This window comes from Protopterus annectens, chromosome 12.part0 (genome assembly GCF_019279795.1).
Source record: "Protopterus annectens isolate FY-2018-M chromosome 12.part0, PAN1.0, whole genome shotgun sequence".
NCBI classification, from domain to species: domain Eukaryota; kingdom Metazoa; phylum Chordata; order Ceratodontiformes; family Protopteridae; genus Protopterus; species Protopterus annectens.
Window position 1 is genome coordinate 1,129,784,135 of NC_056746.1, and position 17,933 is coordinate 1,129,802,067.

The window sequence follows — 17,933 nt, forward strand, 5'->3', positions numbered from 1 at the left end:
TAGCATCTTTGTTATGTTCCACAGGATCTTCATAGATATTTCTCCAAAGTGCATCTATTTCTTCTTTTTTGGGTGGTCTTTCAATTCCTTTTGCCTTGTTTCCCAATTGTCTATAGAACATTTTGGGGTCATCAATAAATTGCTTATTTTGTACTTTTCCTTTATATTTATCTGTGTACCTTCTATTTTACTGCATGTGCTGAGCTTTTAGTTCATTTCCAGTAGTGCAAGATAGAACCTGATCCATTACAATACTGTGCATTGCTTTTATCACGTCTATGTTTCTAAGTAATTTTGTTGACCTATTCCCTCTTCTCGACTCTTCTAACAATGACACTTCTTGTCTTAATTGCTTTATGGTTTTCTCTCTTAGATACTTCCATGTTGGCATTAGATTTCTCCCCTTCCTTTCCCTTACTATCATGTGTTCTTGTGGTAAAACTTTATCTGTTATTAATTTAGCTGCACAGTAATATATGACTTTATTTAGCAACAGATGATATATATGCTGTTTAATTCTGTTACATTGCATGGATCTGTATGGACAGTCCTAATCACTATGTTCATTTGTTTTATCAAACTTCTGACTTTTTGGGTTTTGTTGACCTTCTGTAGTCTATTTCTTTCACAGATCTTAGTCTATCTATCTCTATTAAATCAAACGCAGCTATATTACCCGACTGAATGTTTAGGTTAGCAAATACCTAAACGTCAAACTGGTAATATTGAAAAATTACAACAGCGAACAGCTGATTTAACGTAGGGAATGAATTCCCTCGGCCGCAAAAAAAAAATTTAAACCAAAATGAAGTGGGGAGCTTCACCCCCCACACCCCCTGATGTGGGAGGCTGTGCCCCCCACACCCCCCTAACTAAATACATCAACTCCAAGATTGCTCTACAGTGGGGAAAGGGACAAAATTCACATAATGGTCAAGGGAATTCTTTCCCTGCGTTAAATTGTCCGTTCGCGTTTTTTTGCTTTCGCTATTACCAGATTGACATTTAGGTATTCGCTAACCTAAACGTTCGATCAGGTAATAGGAACCCAATCAAACAACTCTTCTCTTGGCTCATTTTCTTCTAAACAAAGGGCACATTTTTTGTTCTCCATTACCTGCTGGCATTCTGTTGAGAGTTCTATAGCACCTTACCGTGGCACATTCTCTTCAATTTCATCCTGTGTCAACTGTTGCTCTGTCGTATGGGAATTCACTGGCCTATCACTCCTCAACATTGACTGTGTTAGAGTTGCCACAGTTTCCTGTTCCTTTCCTTGCTGTCCAGCTTCAAGTGAAAGTTTATACTGGTTTGCTCTGGAAGTCTCCACAATATCTTCATATGGCAACTGCCCAGTTCTTTCCCATTCCACTGGTTTCTCCTTAATTTGGATGTCTACTGCTCTAGTCTGCTGTAGTTCTTTCCGAGTTAGATTTTCTACACTGAATCCTTCACTTCGCAGGTGATCCATGACCTCAGTTTCCATTTCATTAACTTCTCCATTACTAATTTTCTTTTCTACTTTGTCTTCTTATCTTTTATATTGTAAGGTTTTCCATGTCCAGATTCCTTTGCCTGTATTTCACTTCAAATATCTCCAGTGCTGCTCTTTTTGTATCGATTAGTTTTGTTTTCTCCTTTGCTTAAATATTACACCGTATTAAATCTCTTTTTCTTTCCCATGTCCATATTTCTTTTTCAAATGTCTCCCGATATTCCTGTTTCTCCTTATTTTGGGGACTCATTCCAGCATGCTGTAATGCAACCTGTGTTAGACCTTCTACACCAAATCCTTCAATTTGCAGGGATATCATAATTTCAGCTTCTAATTTTTTGTAACTTCTACTTCACTAATCGTTTCTATATTCACTGTGACATTTTTTTATTGTGAAATTTTCCATATCTGGCTGCCTTTGCCTGTATTTCTCTTTGGATATCTTTGGGGCTGCCTTTTTGTATTGATTAATTTGGCTTTTGACTTTTATTGCACCGTATTTAATCTCTCTTTCTTTTCCATGTCCACAGTTCTTTTTATACTTTTCAAAAATCTCTAGGTTTTGTTGTTTATATTTTCGCACTTCCTCAGATGCTTCTTTTTCTAAACAGAGCAAAGTTTCTTGGTCTATATAATGTTTTTCACAAATATGTGATATTAATGAACACAAATTTTTATTTGAGGCTTCTCTCAGTTTTTCCTGTGAAAGTTCTTTTTGTACATCTCTGGTCTGAACATTTTGGGCTTTTTTGCATAACAGTAACAATACATAATTTCTTTCTTATCTGCAATAGTCCATCTATTCTATCATCTTTATGGCTCTTCTTTGGCCTATCGTTTTTTGTGATTTTTGTGGACTGCTGCTTCCTTGTACAACAGGGGGGCCCATCCTCCCCATGAGTCTGGCCTAGCCACATTGTAGGAATGTTTCCGTATTTTGAGGATTCTACACTGTCATTTTTTTTCAGTCCTGGCACCAGTACGCCTACCAGAATTGGGCACTTTTTTATCATGGGTCTTGTGCACCCAGCTACTTGTTTTTAATTTTTAACTTACTTCTAGATTTAATAATAATATATACTATATGCAATCTACATATCAGTGCCATTTTCGTGAGATTTTTGTGAAAAAAAAGGCCCAGCTCATGAAGGTACTCACCAAGACATGAGGATGAATTCAGTTTCAGCAATACTAGTCTCCTTTACTTGCTGACTTCTCTCTCCATTGATTCTGTGTGAATGGCTGAATGGTGTTTAAAATGAATAACAGCCTAAGGTCTCTGTGATGAGAGAAGGCCAGCTTTGTATACAACTGTTCATTCAGATAAAGTATTGTGCATCAAGTGTTATGAAATCATCTCTACACAGTAAGTTACCTTAGATGATACCCAAGTATTTCACAATGCCTATACCTCGAGAAGAAATGATCTAACCTCAGCTCAATTAAAAGCTGAGGAGGTCTGCTCTTTAGAAACCTGCTAAATTATGTTGCCAGTCTAAGTGAGTAATAACTGCACTTCTTCACTAGGAAACTGCTCTGGAAGTGACTAGGCTTCATAAACAGAAGGTATAGTTCAGTGCACCATGCAATCACACAGCAGACTAAAGTGGCAATGGTTACTGAAAACCTACTGCTGCTGAGAGTTCCTCTCAAAATTGTACTTTATTTATGAGAACATAAAACAAATCTGAAAAGATAAAATACCTTCTTACCAAACCTCTTTAATAACCTTACTTTCTCACTTGCTGAGAGCACAGCAAAGGCCACCAACTTCTTTTGGAGCAGTTTCTGATTAAAAGAAATAATGTCTGTATCTGCTTCTTGATTAAATGAATATGGTATTTCATAGGGTTCTTTGTACATCCCTCCCTCCCTCTCTCTCTCTGGCTTTTTAGGGATTAGATGCTATGAATCAGGGTTCACAAATGTAGTACGGGTTACATTTTTGAAAGGTATAATTTAAAGTACATACAACTAGTGCTGTTCTCCCTTCATCCAAAGCTTACAGCATGCCTGTTCTGGAGGTGAGGGTTTTCAAGCACCTTATCAAGTTTAATTTCATACAAGATGAAAAGCTTTTCTTTGCATATGATGACCTCTGGTGAGGAACATGAAGACTGGCCTCTAAGCATCATGGTCATTTTCCAGTTGTGTGAAACAGTTTTCCATAAATAACACTTATTTTCTGAAGAGATGTATGATTACCTTCTTTTTCGGTATGACTATAAGCCTAACTGAAATGGAACCTTTGAAGTAGAACCTGCAATAGGCCTTTACTTGAGAGCAAAAGTCAGACCAGGATTCACAGAGCAGGTGTAACTACTGCTGTGCCAGTGGCTGTGCCAAAGATGCCTACTGTATCATTTTAAATATCTGTCAGCAAAAAACCTGCAATCAACAGCATGTGTTTGAGCCTTAAATTGGCTATACTTGTAAAGGCCGGAACAGTATTGTTGCAGGTAAGTGTAGATGGAAAATGAGGGCTGCATTAGTCCCAACGTTTTTTTTTTTTTTTTTTAATATGCATTTTGCTTCTCTGCAAGCATGCCATCAGCATTCTTTCCCATAGGTTTTCATCCAATTCATTCCTTATACATTAGTGGACATCCACCAGGCAAGGTGAGGTTTGTGTCCCTATCTGTCACTCGTATGTCCTGTTTGTAAGGTGAAGCATGTCCTCATCCAGGTGGCCTGAAGATCTTGCATTAATTCCACCTTACCTCAGACAAAGGCTGTCCATGTTTAAGGAGAGACTCTATACATCCGCAGGCCAGTAAATTACCTAAAAGTCTCAACTCCTGCAGCAGCCACATCAGCGAAGCACAGATAATTTTTTTTCTGATAATCCTTAACTCTAGCTTTTGACAGTTGAAGTGTGTGCTTGCTCTACCACGGGTGCCGGCAATACCTCCCCCAGTGTATGTGTGCTGTAGAAGCTAGCATCACCAGCTTGACATAACCAAAGCACACATTCCTAAACAACTCTGCATGCCAGACACCCACTCTCCAGACTGCCTCACACTCCCCCAGGATGGTTGAGACAATATCAGCTGCACATATCCACCCTTTCTTGCCACCTTATGCAGCACCCACAACACTACGCAAACCTGGATCATCTGGGTCACAGCTGTCTCTCTCTCTGCACAAAGGAGCCAGCAGTCTTCAAGTTTTAATATGAACTTGTAAAAAATCTATTCATCACAAGTACTAATTAAACAGCTTGCCTGAACTGTTGTTAAGGATGTTGCAGTACATATACTCTTCTTAGGTATTTTTTTCTCCCATGTTAGCAAAGAAAATGGAATATGTGGCACAGAAGGAAAAAATGGCTCAATTGTCAAAAATGGGAACAGGATTCTTAAAGACTTATATCAGTATCATGAGCTTTGACAACCAGCCTGGTGTCTGCTTTCTTTCCATACTTTGAACAGGCCAGAAATCCCAGCAGTGGAGGCCAGTGAAGGTACTTCACAAGTGAAACCTGAAGTTTCAGCCTTTTAAAACTTCTCAACAGCAACCATCATTGTTTTAGGAATCACTTCTTACAACTGTGCTTCTGTATAAAATCTCCCTGCCTCTGACCATTTTTACTTGCCTTTCTTTTTTAATTCTATTTTCTCTTTCATATAATATTTTAATGTAATAAAAATACATTACTAAAGCTTTTAACTACCATGCCTTAGTAGCTTTGTTAAACTTTTTTACATTGTTTACAATCATTTGTGCTATGAAAACAAAGAAAAAAAAAAATAAAGATGCCTGGAATAAAAAGTTCTTTTGGTGCAGTTTCTTGCTGGCCTATCACACTTTATATTTTAATGGGCTTCTACATGGAAATCTTTGCATCAGTTAATTCAAACTTAATAATGGTCTTTTCTGTCACCAAAACAAAGAACATTTTCTGGGGGGAAAAATGAATCTCTGAAACATTTAAAGATCATGATCGACAGACATACTATTTATAAACAGAAACAGTAGTGAAATTGTTTACTATCAAAACTTAGAAGTGCCTTCCATTGAATGGGCATGTCACCGAACCAGAATGTCAAAAATAAAAACTTCTTTTCAACCTCTTGTCAAACCATGTTAATAACGATGGTTCGACATTCGCTGTTATGGAAATGTGGCCATTGGATTACATGTGCCATTCCATGTTAGATGATACCAGTTCGCTATGTTCCTGTTTGATGTTTAGCCCTTTAGAAACTATACTTCGATGTAGCACAGTCCGACTGAAGGCACTTCTATATTTCGATAGTAAACCAAGTGAAATTGCTATTATACTTATCAAGAAAACTGAAGGCAGCATACATCAAAGTGGCTCTCATGTGGGATTATGCCAGCACATATAACATCTGTGCTGGAACTCGCACAGAGCAATAAAATCTTGAAAACTGCAACTGCTACACAGGATAGAAGACAACCACATGAAATGATTAAAAAGATACATCAATTAACTATAATAAGCAATTTCAAAATAATCACAATGGCAAGCAACATCAATGGCAAAAAAATCAAAAACTGATATCTTTCTCAAAATAAAGAAAGAACGGCATGAAATCTAATTTCTATACAAAGGTGCTTGGGGGATTGCTAATATAAGTCATAAGCTATCAGGAATCAATTTGTTAATGATCTAACATGCACTTTTTATAACATACCATATAAAAATACAGAGAAAAATGTTACTTACCATTATTGATCATAACACCATATTCCTCCAATAGGAAGTTGACATTGGTGTCATATCTCGATTCTCCCCCTTCTCCCAACATGACAAGAATGGCTCCACCACCCTCTAAGTATTTCTTTAATACATCAAACTAGAAAAAAGGACAAATGCATTAAATTGTTCAGACAGTAAATGCCCACTATGGAAATGAATAAAACTTACTACAAAAATACTAACTCTTATTGCCAAAAGCAGAAGAAAACTGTGGTGCCAATTTCTCTATGAAACTTCCCCTTCCACAAACTACAGACTCAATTAAATCTCGCAGTAAAAATATTCCACATTTCCAAGTACAGATATTCATGCACTACCATTTTTTTTAACATTTCAGACTCCACTCCAGCATGAGAATAGTATAAGCTACATTTTTTTGTGAGTTAGTATTTTCCTAATCAGCCAGTATCCAAGACCTCTGCTTTTCTTTTACCAATGTTTCTGAGTTGTTTTAAGAAAAATATTTTTTATTGTCTCTCTTTATATAACTTACCTACATACTTTAACTGTCCCCATTCCTCCAGACTGCATTTAGAGAACCTCTGATGAAGACTGATTCCTACTCTAACCTGTACACAAAAGCACTGTACAACCATATTCATAGCTGCATAGAGGAGACAGTACCTGTCCAAGTCAAACCTATGATTACTGGCAAAAATAAACCACCATGGTGGACCCCTAGCATAAATAGGCTATTCAACAAAAGGAAAAAATCCACTCCAAAGCCAAGAAGGAAAGTACAGTTGTGTACACTTACCATAAATGTAGATGTTCGAGTGTATTCACTGTTGCAGTCATCACACTTGGGTTATCTGCCTGCAGGTAGCCCTCAGTCGGCCCGAATACCAGAGTCTTGGGATTTCTGCATCAGATGCTGTCGTCTCATCCATGACGTCAGGTCGTCAGGGGTATAAAATATGCAGCCAACGTCATTACATCAGTTTTTCTTGCCCCAGATGTCAGAAGCCCCCAAAATAGGAAGCAATCAAATGGTGTGGAACACCTCCAGTAAAAAGTAAATACTATTTCCATAAGATATGGGCAAAAAAGAGGATAGGTAGAAAGTATAGAAAGACAGGGGGCTGGAGGGAGGGTAACCAGGACTGCAACAGTGAATACACTTGAACATCTACTTTTATGGTAAGTGTACACAACTGTACTATGTTCTTCGTGTTTCACTGTTGCAGTCATCACACTTGGTTTGATTCCCAAAGCTAAGAAAGGGTGGAGGCAGTCAAGAAGTAGTAGGGTGGCTAGCAGGCCTTGTAAGACTGCTGTGGCAAACCCAGCTTTGGATTTAGAAATGATAGGTAAGTGGTAATGCTTGGTGAAGGTGTGTACAGAACTCCAAGTTGCAGCTTCCAGGATGTCCCTGGTAGGGACTCCCATGAGAAAAGCTATGGAGGTTGAGGTAGCCCTAGTGGAATGAGGCCTGATCACCTGTGGGGTAGGTTTTCCATGGTGTTTATAGCAGAAATGGATGCAGTGTGCTATCCATTTAGAAATGGTTTGTTTCGAAATGGCCTTGCTCTCTGCCCCTGTACCAAAGCTGACTAGCAGCTGGTCAGATTTTCTGAAAGGTTTAGTCCTGTCAAGGTAGAATCTGAACTATCTCTGCACGTCCAAGGAGTGCAGGATCCTTTCCCCTTTATTTTGAGGATTAGGAAAAAAGGTTGGCAAATGGATGGATTGGTTTAAAGCCACACTGGATACCACCTTGGGCATAAAAGATGGGTTAGTCCTGAGAGAAACCCTGTCCGCATGGAAGATACTGAAGGGTTCCACAGCTGTAAGGGCTTGTAACTCAGAAACTCTTCTTGCTGAAGTGATGGCTAGCAGTAAGTCTGTTTTCCAAAAGAGGAATTTTAACTCTGCTGTAGCAGCAGGCTCCAAAGGGGGAAGCGTGAGCTTCTCTAGTACAAAGTTAAGGTCCCAGGCAGGAGGGGGAGCTCTCCTTGGGGGTTTTAATTGTTAGCTTCTCTCAGAAACTGGTTGATCAGAGGGTGAGAGAAGAGGGGTGGCTCAGTACTGTAATGAGCTGAGATGGCAGAGGCATGAATCTTAATTGATGAGAAGGATAGGCCTTTGTGGAGCAGCTCTGCTAGGTAATCTAGGGTTTGAGGCAAAGAGGGCACGGCTGTGTCCCTCCCTTGAGACTGGCTCCAAGAACAGTATATATTCCACTTTTCTGAATAGGATTTCCTAGTAGTGGGCCTCCTGGCCTCAAGGATAACATCCAGCACCTGTTTGCTGAGGGTTGCTGGTGACATATTCAGGGAATAAGCCAAGCTGCCAGGTTCAGGGTTTGCAGCGGAGGATGCAAAATCTTACCCTCCTCCTGGGACAGCAGAGAGGGGGTCTGATGTAGGTGCCAGGGTGGCACTGCTGTCAGACTGCGTAGGAGTGGGTACCAGTGCTGGCGTAGCCAGTCTGGTGCAATAAGGATTGTCCTTGGCCTGTCATGTTTGATCTTGAGAAGTACTCTTGGAAGGAGAGGCAGAGGGGGAAAGGCATAGACTGAGAGGTTTTCCCATGTGAAGGATAGGGCATCCACTTTCCAAGCTTGGCTGTGAGGAATTCTGGTGCAAAATTTGTTTAGTTGATAGTTTTGGGGGGACACAAAGAGGTCCACCTCTGGTGTCCCCCACCTGTGTATTAGAAGTTTGAATGAGTTTGGTTCCAGTTTCCACTCATGTGTGTCCATTAGATTTCTGTTTAAGTCGTCTGCCAGTGAATTCTGTTTGCCTGACAGGAATTGAGCTTGCAGGTGCACTTGGTTGCTTAAGGCTGTGTCCCACAGAGCCATGACTAACCTGCAGAGTGGGTAGGAGTGAGTTCCCCCCCTGCTTGTTTATGTACCACATAACTGTGGTGTTGTCTGTCTTTATCAGGAGTTGTCCTGGCAGGATAAATTATTTGAAGGCTGTCAGTGCATTCTGTACAGCTAACATTTCTTTTTGATTGATATGCAGGTGAATTTGTCCTGGGCTCCATTTGCCTTGAATTAATTTGCCTGCCATGTGAGCCCCCCATGCATAGTCTGATGCGTCTGTTGTCAGAGTTTGGACAGCAGGGGGTTGTGAGAAAGGGAGTCCCTTGCTGTGGTTGCAAGCCTCTGCCCACCAAAGGAACTCTGTCCTTAGGCAAGGAATGATAGGAATCACTGTTCCCAGGTCCTGGGAATGTTGACACCAGAGACTTTTTAAGTACCACTGAAGTTTCCTCATATGCAGTCTTTCATATGGAATCAGTAGAATACATGAGGTCATGAACACTAGGGCTTGCAGTATTTTTCTTGCAGATAGCTGGGTTTGGGTGGCCAGTAGTTTGAAATAAGTTGTCAAATAAACCTGCTTTTCTGGTGTGAGGAATGCCATCTGGGAAGTTGTGTTCAAGCTTGCTCCCAGGAATACAATCTTTTGGCTGGGTACCAGATGTGATTTCTTTTCGTTGAAGGTATACCCCAGAGAAGTTAGGAGTCTCTTTACAAATGTCAGGTGCTGAAGTAGCAATTCCTGACTGTCCGCCTGAGTCAGGCAATCATCTAGGTATGGATAAATTTGAATATTTCTCTGCCTGCAGTAAGCAATGGCTGGAGCTAGGCACTTTGTGAAGACCCTGGGTGCAGTAGATAAGCCAAAGGGAAGTGCAGAGAACTGATAGTGCATAAAGCCTGCCCTGAAATATAGATATTTCCTGCAAGATTCCCTTATGGTATGTGCAGATAAGCTTCTTTTAAGTCTAGGGTGACTAGCCAGGAGTCCTTGGCTAGCATAGGAAGGAGCTGTGTAAGCATTTTGAATTTTTTTACCACCAGGAAGGTGTTTAGGGATGACAGATCCAGAATAGGGCACCAAGAGTTCTCTTTCCTGGGCACCAGGAACAGCCTGGAGTAGAAACCCTGTCCCCTTTGCTCTGTTGGCACAAGTTGAATAGCCCTGATAGTGAGAAGAGAAAGTACTTGCTTTTGGGCCTCTGTCCACTGGTTTGGAGGAAGGTCTGGCAATCCGCTTGGAGTTGGCAGAGAGTGGAAATAGAATCTGTATCCCTGGGATACAATGTTTTAAGACCCATTAGTCCTGGGTAATATACTCCTAGTTTTTTGTATGCAGGGCGAGTTTTCCTCCTAGGGGTGCAAGTACTTGGGCATGGCTGGGAAGAATTAAGGACAAGTCATTGTGAACTTTTTCCATGGGGAGGTGGCTTACCACTCCCAGTTTTTGAGGAGGCAGCACTCCATTGTTTAGATCTGTGTAGACCCTGAGACAGTAGTCTTTGTGGTCTGTTGCCTCTGGGTTTGGGCTGAGAAGGTCTGGAATGGACTGGAAAGGACCAGTTTTCTGAAGGCCAATGCCTACTGAATCTAGGTGGCTGTACCTGTAAGAAATCTTTAACAGTTTGCATGGATTTAGCTTTTTCCTCCATCTTTAAGAACTTCTTCTGCTTTAGAGCCAAACAAACATTCTTGGTTTAATGGAACATCAAGTAATTTTGCCTTGACATGGTCTGGCAAGATTTGTTCCTTCAGCCAAGCATGTCTTCTCAGAACAGACCCAGTGACAGCAAAGTCTGAAATTACAGAAACCCCCTGGCTGACAAGTTCATTTCAAACTTTCGAACCCAATCACCTCCTACCATGCCCAAATAAATACCCCCAACCAGTCATTAAGACGGAACACGTTCTTACCACACTCACTAAAGCCAAAAACACAGCCTCCGTGGCTCCCGACAACATTCAAGGATGCTTCTTAGCTTAAAACAGAATCTATCAGGGCCACTAGAAACCCTCTGTAACATCCCCATTCTGGGCCAGTAATAAAGGAGCCTGAATCTTCACCACTGGCACTGGAGAGGGACGTTCACTTGGAACCAAAAATGGATACACCCAGTATTTCCAGATGCAGCTCTCTGCATCAAGCACAATTTCCCTTAAGAGCAAACAGGTAACAGGGTCCAGGATCTGGATTTCTCCCTTTATCCAGATCCCCAATAAGACTCCCCACTGGCATAGCTATAGGGCTGAGTCCTCCACCCAGTGTCCAAGCCAAGTCCTCCAGCACCCTCTCTGTGAAACCAGTGCTTCATGACCCTGATCCAAGTAGCTGACACACACACTGAGATTTGATTTTCATACACGCGCGCGCGCGCACACACACACACACACACACACACACACACACACTCACACGAGCACAAACACACAAACACAAAAAAAACACACGCACGCACACACACACACACACACACACACACACACACAAACACACATACACCTGGGAAAGGCTGGCACAGATTTACTAGCTATGCCCCCTTGTATCCAGACTAAAAGGTAGTTACACTGCCACCAGACACCCCTACGCCAGCTACTCCAAGATCTTACAAGGGTACCCAATTATACTGAGTGAAATTAATATTAATACAAATGGTAATGTTGGCAAACAGCCAGGCTTTCAGGAGTGGCAACAGGGTCACCAACAGATACAAGTACTCTCAAATATTAAACTATTCCCTAAAGGGGAAGCCACAATGAAGAGTTTAAATATAGTTAAATAATAAAATAACATGAAAATACTAAATATCTATTTACAATGAACACCAGAGTTTTAATCACACGAAATATTGAAATAACACAGATGAATAGATTCACATAGATACAGAAAAGCAGTACTTAACTAATCTCACTATATTTTCCTGACCGACCTAAAGGATTACTATTCCGTGGTTCACTTACTACAGCAAGGTAAGATGAAGTGGATGAGAGATCCTCTTCTTTGTCAGGTTACAAAAACAGACTGCTCTGAGATTTAAGTCTCATCTAGTATTAAAACATCATTTTTACCCTGGATTACTGAATGACATCACATACATGGGTCATCTGACTTCTGGCTACCATACTACCCCCTTTCCTAGCAAATTACCCAGAATCTCACATGTGTGTGTCAATAATACACACACACATAGAGCTTTGCTAAGATCTGTAGCAGCTTCTGGAAGTCATATAATAGGACACTTCCACTCTTCCTACAGGAACTAATAAACCATTGTTTCGCACAGACATTTCATCTCTAGCTGCAATTAGAACTGTAAAATATAATATTTATGGCCTAAAGTATGCAATTTCATTTCATTCTAATTTTCAGTTAGCTTGAGCTGCGTTTAACCTCTTATCTTCCAGTATCTTTTGTTACAATATTAATTTCAATAGTTATAATACAGTCTGGCATACAAGTGTATTTCTTTTTCTATCCAGCAGGACATACTGTTGGTACATTTTTAACACAAGCAGCTTTACACATACATTTTTCAACACAAGAATCTGAAAAAATCAGTTTGCTATACAAATAACATATAATTATTTACAAACTTCCTGCTAGCTGTGCTGGCATATGTTACTCATCCACTGCCCTACCACTCCTGACATAGCTAGCAATATCTCACATTGTCACACCCTCTTTAACCACAACCTCTGAATGGGCTTTGTCCCAGAGGAATGAAGGACTACAACAGTCATCTCTCTGCACAAGAGGACCCATCAACCGACCATGGGAACTACATACCCATAAGCTTGACCAGTCATATTTGCAAAACCATGGAGAGAATTATTATGGACCTGATCAATATAGACACAGGAACCCTCCAAAAATGGACCAGACCCAATTTGGTTTTGTCAAAGGGAGGTTTTGCCTGCTCAATGTGGTGGACTTCAAGAAAATCACCAGGGCCATGGATGAGGGCAAAATAGTACACACTACATATCTAGACCCGGCCAAAGCTTTCAACACAATCCTCCACTAGGGGATCATAGAAAAACTTACTGAGTTAGGCATAAACCCCTACATTACTAGATGGATAGCCAACTGGCTCACTGACAGGACATGCATTGTCCTGACAGGTGAATACACTTCCGATAAGGAATTTGTTACTAGCAGTTTCCCACAGGGCTCAGTGTTGGGACCCCACATGTTTGGTATATACTTCTCTGAAGTGAATGTAAATGTTGGGGGCCTCTGGCTCACCAAGTTTGTTGATTATAAGCTGGGAGCAATCACTGAATCCCCAAATGATGTTGACATCCTACAAACAGGCCTTAAAATGACAAACGACTGGTGTCAAAACCATGGTCTGAGACGAAATGCTAAAAAAGTGCACAATCATACCCTTGGTAAATCAGAAATCCCTGCAAATTCTAATATTAATAGCACATCCACAAAAGGAGACTCAGTGGTGACAAACCTAGGAAAACAGATAAGATAGTAACCTAAACTTTGACCACCAGGTAACTACAGTAATGAGGAAATCCTTCTATGTACCTCAACTTATAAGTAAAGGCATGGCATCAAGATCAAAGGAAATTATAGTGCCATTGTACTTGGCCCTCATAAGGCCCATAATAGAGTACAATTTTCCCTTCTGCATTTACCTAACCAGGTACTTACACCAAGTGAAGCAGCCCCAGAGGCTTCTCTCTAAAAAGAAAAAAAAAAATACAAAGCGTAAGACATGTGTCTTAAGCAGACCACTAAAGGCCCTATCCCTTTACTCTGTCTCATATCATCTACTGACAGGGAACTTATGCCTGACCTGCAAGACGTTCTCTGATCCAGCCCTAATGAAAATGTTACATGGCTGCAAGAAAAATTATATAAGGGTAACACATCCCATGGACCTGAACCTTATTTCTGACTCAAATAAAACTTGCTGGAGAGACAGATTTGTATCCGAAACGCTGCATGGTCTATGGATTAAATTTCCCATCTTTGTAAAACAAAGCGTATTCCTCACGCTCATCAAAAAGAACTTGGATAAATGAATGGTAAACCATAAAATTCACGCTTGGGTTACTGCCATGTCCCTTATGGACAGCGGCAGTATGCAAAATAACTCTGGGATCCAACATCCAAAGACCCACTACCCTGACACTACCCTATCCCATATCTAGGGAATTAAGATGTAATACTGTCATATCCTGGGCATTATCGGCTAGGCTTCTAAAGTCTCTTATGCCATTACTCTAGTAATCACCTATGAAGAGCCTCCTCAGGAATGCTGCTCATATCTGTCCTTCAGATGATATGTTCTTAACGACATGCACAGTATTCAAACTGAAACCTTATTAAGGAGTTATCCAATGAAACTGCTACATCCTGTTTGGCGACTCTCTTTTCTACGTATTTCATGACCTGGAGAACACTGTTATTAGCTCCCAGTGAAGTTTTTACAATGCACTTGCACTTTTTAGATCACTATACCTTTTTACAACAAAGTTCACTTACAGTTATTAGCTGTCACTAGTTACCCTATATCATTCCCACTGTACACTGTTTCTGGATATATCAAATGTATTGCAACAGACCATTACTTTCCCTTGTTATTCAGACTTTCTCCATATTCTTCTGCTTCTTTGCTGTACAGCTGTGTGATGGCAGTGGCATCAACCCCTATTTTCACATTTTGCACATGGGGTTGGATGTCGCATCAAGAAACACCATCACCTAAAGCCAGAGTTCATACCATCAAATGACTAGCTCTGGTGCACTGTATGAAATTTAAAACAACAATTTTATTTGCCTTCTAATGCATGTAGAGTAATACTGTATTAGCAATATCATTAACATAGGCACTGACTTTGGTTTTAATGAGGCAACTGAATGGTACTGCATTTGCTTAACATTGGGATGATACAATAAAAACAAGTTATGTGCTCACCATAGTGTTCCATGTTTGCTGTTCTCTCTCACCCATCTTTCTTACTGGATGGGTTCGGAGCCGATACTCGGCTCCGACTCTGCCAATACACTAGCTCGAAGTCTCTGACTTGGCTTGTGGCTGAATACCTATCCCACAATGCATTGGACTAACCCCCAGATCTTGTTTGCTGCTAGCCATAAATGAAAGTATTCCTATTTACGTAGCACAACAAATATTTTATATATATATATATATATATATATATATATATATATATATATATATATATATATACACACACACACACACACACACACACACAAATACATATAAAAGGAAAAGCAAGCAATTTCCAAGGAATTCTCTCAGTAGAAGGACAGAAAAAAACTCTCATCCAAGTCCTCTAGGAGCCTTGGGGGAAGGAGGGAGGGCCATAAGAAAGAAGGGCGAGAGAGGACAACAAACATGGAAGGTTATGTAAGTGCATAACTTCTTTGTGTTACGTTGTCTCTCTCGCCTTCTTTCTTACTGAATGGGACAGCGTCCCTAGCACCATTTTCCCGAGTGGCTCATGGGAATACACCTTTGAGCAATGTGGACCCAAAAGAAGCTCTGTCCCTGGAGGTCAAGTCTACCTTGTAATGAGTAATAAAAGTATGGGGCCTGGCCCATGTAGCCGCTGCACAAATGCTGTCCATAGATAGTCTAGCATAGTAAGCAGATGTTGCTAGAGCTGTAGTTGAATGGCCTTTGATTTTGAAAGGCAGACTTCTATTATTTGAAGTGTATATAAAGGTTATACAACTGGTAAGCCAGTTTCAGTTTGTAACTTTTGAGACTGGTTTGTCTCACTTTGCTTGAAAAAAGGAAACAAATAGTTGGTCTGTTTTCCTGAAATCTTTGGTTCTATGTAAATAAAATCTCAGTTGCCTATGTACATCCAACTGATGTAGTTTGTATTCTGCCTTGTTGGAATGATTAGGAAAGAAAACTGCAAGTTCAATAGACTGGTCCAGACTGGATTGAGAGCAGACTTTTGGCACGAAAGATGGATTAGTCCCTCAAGGATACTCTATCCTCATGAAAGATTAGGCATGGTGGCTTAACTGATAGAGCTTGCAACTCCGAGACTATGTACAGATGTAATGGCCACTAACAAGATGGTCTTCCAGGAGAGAAACTTTAGATCACATGAAGCAGCAGGCTCAAAAGGGGATAAGAATGAAATTTAGGTCCCAAGGTGATACAGGTTCTTTAATGGGAGGCCTCAACAAACAAGTTCCTTTTAAAAATGCTTTACACAGCCTGTGCTACATGAGATTAGGAGTGTATTCACCGACGTGATAACTGGAAATTGCAGCTAATTGGACTTTAATTGTAGCTGCAGCAGAGCCTTGCTGAAAAAGTTCCGCTAGGAATTCTAAAATCGAACTAATAGAGGCATACAAGGGATCTATGTCCCCTGCTCTTGCCAGTAGGAGAATCTCTTCCATTTGCTGGAATACAATTTCCTGGTAGATGCCTTATGAGAAGAGAGCAAAATGTGTTTGACATTCTGGAGTAAAATTTTGAAGCCTGACAATGTTTGGAAGTGGAACAGCCAAGCTGTCAAACTGAGGATCTGGAGAGAAGGATGAAGTGCACCTAACATATGAGTCAGAAGATCTGGAACTAGGTCCAGAGCCCATGGCTTCTCCTGAAGATGAGGCCAGAGGAAGGGGAGCCAAATCTGACAAGGCCAATATGAAGCAATGACAATTAGCCTGCTTCCCAAGGCTTTGGCTTTCTGAATGACTTTGGGAATTAGAGGAAAGGGAAGGAAGGCATACAGTAGCCCCGAGGGCCAGTCGTGGACGAGTGCATCTCTCAGCATCTCCCCCACTTGGGGGGGATTAGGGCAAAGTGGATGCTGCTGCACTTGGTATTCAGGGGGCTTGCAAATAGGTCGCAGCAAGGCTGGCCCCAAGTTTGGAAAATCTTGTCCATTATGCTCTTTCAGAGACCACTCGTGAGGCATTAAAATCGCCCTGCTGAGCTTGTCTGTTATCACGTTGGATTTCCCCGGGATATGCATTGCTACCAGAAAACATTGGGAAGAGATTGCCCACTGCCATACTCTTAGCGCTTCTCGGCAAAGGGGGTATGATTTGGTTCCTCCTTGCTTGTTTATGTACCAGACTATGACATGTTGTCTGACTGGACTGCAATCATTTCTAGTGGAAGAGAGTCCTGAAATGCTTGCAATGCCAGAAGCACTGCTCTCATCTCTAGAACACTGATGTGCAACTGAGCTTCGTGTTCTTGCCATGTGTCTTGGATTGTTTTTCCCAGATACTACCCCCCACCCTATCTGGGCGGAGTCTGTGGTCACTGTAGCAACAGGATGTTGTGGAACAAAGGATTTGCCGATGGTCACATGATCAGACTGAAGCCACCATCGGAGATCTCTCTTGCATGAATCCATTATCGTTATCTGATGGGACATAGGAAGTTCTTGAAGAGACCACTGAGCAAACAGAAGCCACTGAAGGATTCTCATGTGCATCCTGTCTAGAGTGACAAGAGTTATGGTTGACACCATGGTTCCAAGAAGTGTTAGGACTACTTTTGCTTTTACTTTGCTCCTGGGAAGAATGTCGACTACTTGCTGTCTGAAGGAAGAGACTCTGTCAGGTGGAAGGCGAGCCATCATAGAAATAGTGTCTAGATCTGCGCCGATAAATGATAGGTTGACAAGGCAAAAAGGTAGATTTTTGAAAATTCACTGTTATGCCTTACTGAGCACAAAGTGCCAGTGTAGTGTCCCTGGCCTGTAAAAGTAAATGCTTGATGGTGGCAGTTAGAAGCCAGTCGCCCAGGTATGGAAACACTTGGAATCCCAGGCGAGCATTTACTACTGCCATGAATTTGGTGAACACTCTGGGGGCTGTGGTGAGACCAAAGGGCAGAGCTCGAAACTGATAATGACTGGCTCCCAGCCGGAAGCGTAGATGACTCATTGATCCTCTGTCCATTTTTATTAGT

General features: G+C 41.1%; 1 protein-coding gene across 1 annotated transcript in view; it reads right to left on the minus strand.

The window, feature by feature from the left end:
* IFT52 (intraflagellar transport 52) overlaps positions 1 to 17,933 on the minus strand; it is a 906,963-nt gene that overhangs the window by 664,589 nt on the left and 224,441 nt on the right. The window contains exon 4 of the mRNA XM_044090140.1: positions 6,189 to 6,318. Coding sequence (XP_043946075.1) covers positions 6,189 to 6,318 — 130 coding nt within the window. The remainder of the gene's footprint in view (positions 1 to 6,188; positions 6,319 to 17,933) is intronic.